We start from the raw sequence: 9,547 nt of genomic DNA, 5'->3' as shown, positions 1-9,547 counted from the left end.
ATATGTTTTATGTTTACCTTTCAGATCTTACTGAACAGGATAAATCAGTACTTAACTGTTGATCAGTACTTATACTGGAAGTCAGGACTTAAGGATATCAGTACGTATGTTATCAGGAGATAATCATCAGAAGATAGATATTATAACTTAAGTGCAGAAGGACAATCAGATAAGGACAGTAGCTGATTAAAGGAGAGAAGATCAAGATAAACATAAGAAGAGATATGCATGAAGAAGGAATTCCGTGAAGAATGGAATACTTGGAAGAAAAAATATCTGATTGATATATTTTAGGAAGCAGAATTATATTCCATATCAATTAGCGATTATCTTGTAACTGTGTAGTATATAAACACAGACATAGGGTTTACACTATAAGTGTTATCATCATTAGAAAAGATTATTCATTGTAACCCTAGCAGCTCTCGTGATATTTGTTCATCACTGAGAGGTAACAGTTCCATACTGTAACAGAGTTTATTGTTTCAATAAAGTTTGTTTTCTGTTACTTAAGTTCTTAAAGTTCGATTTGAGTGTACTATACACTGTATTCACCCCCTCTACAGTGTGTGTGTGTGTGACCTAACATATCGTATAGGTTTTAGAAAATTATTTTGGATTTAGGGAATTTGTTTGTGTGATTATTTGATATGCTTGACTTTGTGCTTTTTGATTATTGACTATAATTTAGAAATTGTTTTGTGTGTTTTAGAAAAGATGGATGGGGAGAACGGTAACAGCCAGAACAACAACGAAAATCAGAACAATAACGGCAATCAGGGAAACAATGATGAAGGAGGAAACATCTTTGACCAGCTGGGTAAAACTCTAGTTGTACTTGTGAATCAGCAATCGAAGCCCAACATCGTCTCTCAGTTCAAGCGTTTGAACCGGCCAATTTTTGATGGAGCAACTGATCCGGCAGTAGTCGAGATGTGGATCAAAGAGATGGAAAAAGCATTCGGACTTTTTGGGAGCAATGAGCAGCAGAAGGTGACCTTATCTGTGTACCAATTCCAAGGAAGCGCTTACGACTGGTGGCTCATGGAGAAGAGGAAGAACGAGACAACAGCGAATCTTGAAGAAAACCCTGAACCGTACACTTGGGCAAAGTTCAAGAAGGCTTTGGAAGACAAGTACTTTCCGAGAACAGTTTGTCTGCAGAAAGAGAGAACTTCATTCGGCTTCAACAAGGTGGAAGAACCGTCATTGAATACGAAGCACAATTTGCAAAGCTTGCGAAGTTCGCGTCCACCTTAGTAGCAGATGAGAGCAGTCGAGCACGAAGATTGGAAGAGGGACTTCAAAGTGACATCAGAAATTCAGTGGCGTCGTTTGAACTTCAAACGTACGAGGCTGTGCTCAACAAGGCTTTAGTGATCGAGAGAGGCTTGGTAGAATCTGAGAAGACAACTGGCAGGTGGAATAAGAGGCGGTTCACTCAAACTAGTGGGCAATCTTTTCAAGGGGGACCACTCAAAAAGTCACACGTGTACGATAACATCGGAGGTCAAGGTGATCAAGAGAGGTGTTCGAGGTGCGACAAGAATCATCCCGACAAAGTCTACCATAGGAATACAGGTGCTTATTTTCACTGCGGAGAAGTAGGACACAAGATATCGAATTGCCCGCATAATCCGCCACCGCCACAAAGGAAGGAAGCAGATAACAAGATGGGAAAAGGACGTGTATTTCAGCTCACAGGAAATGATAATTATCGCAATTAAGGTATGATTTCTTTTTTTAGCGACTTAATTAATTTAATTTCATTTTTGTGAATTTGGGGACCAAATTCTTTTAAGGAGGGAAGAATGTAAAATCCATAATTTTATTTTTTTAATTTATTTATTGGAAATAAGATATTAATTTATTTAGATAAATGTTTATTTAGAATATTCCGGAAATTTTTTTGTGCAAGTCATTTGAGTTGGGAAAAGATTTGTTATTTGTGGAAATAAGTGTAAGAATAATTTAGAAAATCGATATCTTTTTAGTTTAGGTATTTGCTTGTGTCAAATAATTTATTTTATGAATTTACTTGGAAAGCTATTAAAAACTTTAGGAGCAAGTTTTAGAATTACCTTATTAAATTTAGGATATAGGGCTTTCGTGCCTATATTTGAACCCTAGTTGATAACGAGAATGGTGTACAGGATTTCTATCTCAAGTAAGGTACGTTATCTTATTTTCTTTAGTTATTCGATAATGTCTTTTTGAATGCTAATTAATATAATTTTTATGAACATCGTGTATGTATATGATCACGAGTAAATAGTGTTTATTTTGTTTAGTCTCACAGTGCATAGTTTTCGGTAATTAACAGGTAGAAAACAAGGTCCAAGCATGTTTGTGCATGTTCTCAATTATTAATTAAGATAATATTTTATTCGTTGATACGTACATGAGCATGTTAGATTCTTAAATTTTTATTATTGGATTATTAATTAACATAATGATTAATTATATGATTTTCGCGTATACCTTAATAATATATGTATAATTAGATGTTAATTTTAGTTGTTTTTAGTAACTTCTGTAAAAATAGTTTATTATTTGTTTGAACTGCTCGTGTAATTTATGATCGGCTTGAACTCCCATTAATTCAATTACTTATACAATTAGTATGTTCAGTGACTTGATTGTACAAGCATGACATAAACTGATTTAAATTTTTTATATATATGTGATTCTGGTTTGGCATAATTGTAAGTTAATTACAAAATCTAATTATTTTGTGGTTTTGTGATCAATTGATATCAAATTTGTGATTCACGTGCGTGCAAATCAATTTGTTAATATATTTATTTTGTATCTGTGTACCAAAAATAACTTGATATTAAAATAATTTTAGGATCAACTTTAGGATCTGATCGTTGTATCAATTTTCGGTTTTAGGTCGACATTAAGGTAAGTACTTTTGACTTACTTTTAATTTTCGGAAAAAATATTTCAATTCTGTTTTTGCTTTCGTATAAGATATAAGAACTTTGATTTCGAAATTATAAGATATAAGTATTTGTGATTTTAGAACTCAGTCTCTAAGTTTCCGAACCCGTTCGTAATTTACGCTATAGTTCCGGAACTAGCCTTAGATACCCTTAGTAGGCGCACGAGTGTGCAACTTTAGATACCTATTAAGGGCGCGTAATTATTGAACTTTAGATGTCGGTCACTGGCAAAGTGTGGTATAAAGAATAAAATAAGAATTAGATACTGGCTACTGGCAAAGTGTGGCCTTAGATCAAGACTGTGGTATTTATAAGAATTATCGTTTCGTTCTGTTTTATTCTGTCATGACCTGTTATAAAATCTGCTATGTTCTATTTTAAATTCTGAATTTCAAAATATAAAACTTTGGGTTGGATCTATTTTTAGAAAATATTTTACAAAATTATTATTGTTTTGAGAAAAATCGTTTTATTAAAACACCCATTGTTTTTTTGTTTAAGAGTTAGTCAATTTGTACTTGCTGAGCTTTGTAGCTCACCCCTTTTAATATTTCAGGTTTGGAATTTGGAGCATATTAAGAATAAGGAATGAGAATTATGTGGAGATCTGTGTTGCTTCGTTTCGTACTATTTGAATTAGAATAAAGACTTTGTTTTTAGAGAATAAATTTGATTATCCGTTAGACAATTATTATCGGATTTGTGGAGTTGCGTCTCCCTTTTTATGATTTTGATTATTGAGTTTGATCGCTGCTTTGACCTTCGTGATATAATTAAATTATCGAATAAGAATCTATTTTATTTAAGTTTTTGTATTTAGAATAAATAGTCTGGAAGTGTGGGCTGTTACACAGTTATTCCCGCAGCTCTTCAACAGGAAACAAAGGTGATAATCCTATTTAGAATTAATGAGCATGAAAATGGTGTCATGGGAAAGATTTTTCTCTTACTTTTCTTAATTAAAACACACAACTGAATCTCTGGTCCATGATGCCTTCATCAATCATTTTTTTTCTTCTCTGAACCTTTAAAGAGGAAAATAATTGCCTCTTGCCTTCTCTTGATACGACCCTCCTTCAACTTTGTGGTGTAAACAAGTCAAAATATTCTTGAGCTACTCGAGGTCGCCTCGTAAAAAATTCTAATTCGGCTCGAAAATATAAACTCGAGCTAATCTCGAGCTCGAGCTTTTCGAATTTTTAACCGAGCCGAACTCGAGCTTCAAATTACACGGCACGTAAGTTCGCGAGCTATTTCGAGCCTCTATTATTTTCGATTTTTTTTATAATACATTTTTATTTAAATAATTAGTATTTTTAATATATTATTCATTTTTAGTGAATCGAACTCGAGCTGAACGAATCATATTTGGAGTTTTTATTAATATTTTGTAAAATTAATTTGAGTTTTTGAGCCGAACTCGAGCCTATCGAATTTTTTACGAGTGAATTTCGAACTTGAAAATAAAGGATCGGTCGAGTTTGAGCTCGAACTCAAGTTCAAACTATTTTAATTGAGTTCGAGTCGAGCCTGGCAGCGTTCGACTCGTTTCGACTCGATTACACTGCAACTATTTTGCTGCCATCCAACCGCCCCATCCTTTTTTTATACTTCATATTGAAAGCCTCCCCTTTGTGCATTCCAGCGGAAAGAAATTTTATTCCAACATATTTTTTTCTTTGCTAGACTGCTATAGGAACTTGATGCTGATTTACAAAAAATTAGACGTTGTAACTAATTGCTGAATGATTTTGGAAATTCGAAGGTGATTGTTGAATCAGGTTCTTGCATGCCTGGTTGGAAGCGGTTGATAGCTATAGAATGAGGTAGCAAAAGCAACAAACAAGTCATTTTCCACTATCATGACGTCTAGTATGTGTTGAATGGCGAGCACGGAACAATTTTTTTGAATCCTCTGTCTCAACAAAAAATGATGCATGCCCGAAGTGTGTACATAAGACCAAAGGAGAGAAATTCTTAGAGCAAAAAATTGATATCACTTCCATGATTTTTCCTACTCTGTTTTTCATATAGATACTATTTTTTTTCTTTTCTTTGTGCACCTCCACATATAAATTAAACATGACTTTATAACATAACACACTTGAAACAACACATTAAGACATTTGAGGGAGTAAAAAGGAAAAAAATGAATTTGACTTGCCTCCCAAGAAACACCTTATTTATGGATTATGACTAGATTTGTTTATACAATAAATCTAATCAATGAGGTGTAAAATCATATAACTTGGCGTATCTTCCAATTTTAATTACTCTAAATTATTTCAAATATCAAGCAAACAAAAACATCAAAAGATTGGGAAACAATTTTTAAAATTATGTTTTAAGAGATTTAAAATGTAGAAATACTCAATATATTTAGCATAAATATTCAAGTACTTACCTTCCAAAAATGCCTCCCAAATAGGATTAATACAAGAGAAATATTGATATTTTATTTTAACCTTATCCAACTTAAATTCATCACTTTTTAAGGCTATCATATCAAAGTCTCGTTCTAATGCAACTGAATTCTCCCTTACATTAGGATGATTAACTAAACAGCTCAAATTCATTGATAACACAAGAACTTTAATTTATAAATATTTTCTTGAAGAACATAAAGATCAATACATGCTAGAATTTCATAATCATAATCATCATTCTCATTCTTTTTGCATAAGAGTTTAACTCTACAGATCATTCTTTACTCGAAACACCATATTTTAATTCATGAAGAATATGCCAACCAATTGAATCCTCACTTAATGATGACTCATTATGTATGACTTAATCAAGCATACAAGAATTACAATTACTAACTTGATGCAAGTATGGGTAGCGTTCTAACAAATCAGATTAATCAAGATAAGAATAAGAACATGTTATTATACACAAACTAAAGTTGTCTTCTTAATTAAACCTTGGAAACCTATTAAAAACTCAAGTTGCTTGTTTTCACTGCGGAGAAGTAGGACACAAGATATCGAATTGCCCGCATAATCCGCCACCGCCACCAAGGAAGGAAGCAGATAACAAGATGGGAAAAGGACGTGTATTTCAGCTCACATGAAATGATAATTATCGCAATTAAGGTATGATTTCTTTTTTTAGCGACTTAATTAATTTAATTTCATTTTTGTGAATTTGGGGACCAAATTCTTTTAAGGAGGGAAGAATGTAAAATCCATAATTTTATTTTTGTAATTTATTTATTGGAAATAAGATATTAATTTATTTAGATAAATGTTTATTTAGAATATTCCGGAAATTTTTTTGTGCAAGTCATTTGAGTTGGGAAAAGATTTGTTATTTGTGGAAATAAGTGTAAGAATAATTTAGAAAATCGATATCTTTTTAGTTTAGGTATTTGCTTGTGTCAAATAATTTATTTTATGAATTTACTTGGAAAGCTATTAAAAACTTTAGGAGCAAGTTTTAGAATTACCTTATTAAATTTAGGATATAGGGCTTTCATGCCTATATTTGAACCCTCGTTGATAACGAGAATGGTGTACAGGATTTCTATCTCAAGTAAGGTACGTTATCTTATTTTCTTTAGTTATTCGATAATGTCTTTTTGAATGCTAATTAATATAATTTTTATGAACATCGTGTATGTATATGATCACGAGTAAATAGTGTTTATTTTGTTTAATCTCACAGTGCATAGTTTTCGGTAATTAACAGGTAGAAAACAAGGTCCAAGCATGTTTGTGCATGTTCTCAATTATTAATTAAGATAATATTTTATTCGTTGATACGTACATGAGCATGTTAGATTCTTAAATTTTTATTATTGGATTATTAATTAACATAATGATTAATTATATGATTTTCGCATATACCTTAATAATATATGTATAATTAGATGTTAATTTTAGTTGTTTTTAGTAACTTCTGTAAAAATAGTTTATTATTTGTTTGAACTGCTCGTGTAATTTATGATCGGCTTGAACTCCCATTAATTCAATTACTTATACAATTAGTATGTTCAGTGACTTGATTGTACAAGCATGACATAAACTGATTTAAATTTTTTATATATATGTGATTCTGGTTTGGCATAATTGTAAGTTAATTACAAAATCTAATTATTTTGTGGTTTTGTGATCAATTGATATCAAATTTGTGATTCACGTGCGTGCAAATCAATTTGTTAATATATTTATTTTGTATCTGTGTACCAAAAATAACTTGATATTAAAATAATTTTAGGATCAACTTTAGGATCTGATCGTTGTATCAATTTTCGGTTTTAGGTCGACATTAAGGTAAGTACTTTTGACTTACTTTTAATTTTCGGAAAAAATATTTCAATTCTGTTTTTGCTTTCGTATAAGATATAAGAACTTTGATTTCGAAATTATAAGATATAAGTATTTGTGATTTTAGAACTCAGTCTCTAAGTTTTCGAACCCGTTCGTAATTTACGCTATAGTTCCGGAACTAGCCTTAGATACCCTTAGTAGGCGCACGAGTGTGCAACTTTAGATACCTATTAAGGGCGCGTAATTATTGAACTTTAGATGTCGGTCACTGGCAAAGTGTGGTATAAAGAATAAAATAAGAATTAGATACTGGCTACTGGCAAAGTGTGGCCTTAGATCAAGACTGTGGTATTTATAAGAATTATCGTTTCGTTCTGTTTTATTCTGTCATGACCTGTTATAAAATCTGCTATGTTCTATTTTAAATTCTGAATTTCAAAATATAAAACTTTGGGTTGGATCTATTTTTAGAAAATATTTTACAAAATTATTATTGTTTTGAGAAAAATCGTTTTATTAAAACACCCATTGTTTTTTTGTTTAAGAGTTAGTCAATTTGTACTTGCTGAGCTTTGTAGCTCACCCCTTTTAATATTTCAGGTTTGGAATTTGGAGCATATTAAGAATAAGGAATGAGAATTATGTGGAGATCTGTGTTGCTTCGTTTCGTACTATTTGAATTAGAATAAAGACTTTGTTTTTAGAGAATAAATTTGATTATCCGTTAGACAATTATTATCGGATTTGTGGAGTTGCGTCTCCCTTTTTATGATTTTGATTATTGAGTTTGATCGCTGCTTTGACCTTCGTGATATAATTAAATTATCGAATAAGAATCTATTTTATTTAAGTTTTTGTATTTAGAATAAATAGTCTGGAAGTGTGGGTTGTTACACAGTTATTCCCGCAACTCTTCAACAGGAAACAAAGGTGATAATCCTATTTAGAATTAATGAGCATGAAAATGGTGTCATGGGAAAGATTTTTCTCTTACTTTTCTTAATTAAAACACACAACTGAATCTCTGGTCCATGATGCCTTCATCAATCATTTTTTTTCTTCTCTGAACCTTTAAAGAGGAAAATAATTGCCTCTTGCCTTCTCTTGATACGACCCTCCTTCAACTTTGTGGTGTAAACAAGTCAAAATATTCGTGAGCTACTCGAGGTCGCCTCGTAAAAAATTCTAATTCGGCTCGAAAATATAAACTCGAGCTAATCTCGAGCTCGAGCTTTTCGAATTTTTAACCGAGCTGAGCTCGAGCTTCAAATTACACGGCACGTAAGTTCGCGAGCTATTTCGAGCCTCTATTATTTTAGATTTTTTTTATAATACATTTTTATTTAAATAATTAGTATTTTTAATATATTATTCATTTTTAGTGAATCGAACTCGAGCTGAACGAATCATATTTGGAGTTTTTATTAATATTTTGTAAAATTAATTTGAGTTTTTGAGCCGAACTCGAGCCTATCGAATTTTTTACGAGTCAATTTCGAACTTGAAAATAAAGGATCGGTCGAGTTTGAGCTCGAACTCAAGTTCAAACTATTTTAATTGAGTTCGAGTCGAGCCTGGCAGCGTTCGACTCGTTTCGACTCGATTACACTGCAACTATTCTGCTGCCATCCAACCGCCCCATCCTTTTTTTATACTTCATATTGAAAGCCTCCCCTTTGTGCATTCCAGCGGAAAGAAATTTTATTCCAACATATTTTTTTCTTTGCTAGACTGCTATAGGAACTTGATGCTGATTTACAAAAAATTAGACGTTGTAACTAATTGCTGAATGATTTTGGAAATTCGAAGGTGATTGTTGAATCAGGTTCTTGCATGCCTGGTTGGAAGCGGTTGATAGCTATAGAACGAGGTAGCAAAAGCAACAAACAAGTCATTTTCCACTATCATGACGTCTAGTATGTGTTGAATGGCGAGCACGGAATGATTTTTTTGAATCCTCTGTCTCAACAAAAAATGATGCATGCCCGAAGTGTGTACATAAGACCAAAGGAGAGAAATTCTTAGAGCAAAAAATTGATATCACTTCCATGATTTTTCCTACTCTGTTTTTCATATAGATACTATTTTTTTTCTTTTCTTTGTGCACCTCCACATATAAATTAAACATGACTTTATAACATAACACACTTGAAACAACACATTAAGACATTTGAGGGAGTAAAAAGGAAAAAAATGAATTTGACTTGCCTCCCAAGAAACACCTTATTTATGGATTATGACTAGACTTGTTTATACAATAAATCTAATCAATGAGGTGTAAAATCATATAACTTGGCGTATCTTCCAATTTTAATTACTCTAAATTAT

At 32.0% G+C, this 9,547-nt stretch overlaps 1 protein-coding gene across 1 annotated transcript; it reads left to right on the top strand.

Annotated features, from left to right (window-relative positions):
* Positions 1–717: 717 nt before the first annotated feature.
* Positions 718–1,727, top strand: LOC141679387 (uncharacterized). Its single transcript, XM_074485889.1, has 2 exons — positions 718–1,097; positions 1,154–1,727. Exons 1-2 carry the CDS (start codon positions 718–720, stop codon positions 1,725–1,727), a joined length of 954 nt encoding a protein of 317 aa, XP_074341990.1.
* The last annotated feature ends 7,820 nt before the right edge of the window (positions 1,728–9,547 follow it).

Source organism: Apium graveolens, chromosome 8 (assembly GCF_009905375.1).
Source record: "Apium graveolens cultivar Ventura chromosome 8, ASM990537v1, whole genome shotgun sequence".
Lineage (NCBI taxonomy): Eukaryota > Viridiplantae > Streptophyta > Magnoliopsida > Apiales > Apiaceae > Apium > Apium graveolens.
Note: the sequence above shows the minus strand (reverse complement) of the source record. Positions and strands in the feature narration are given on the sequence as shown.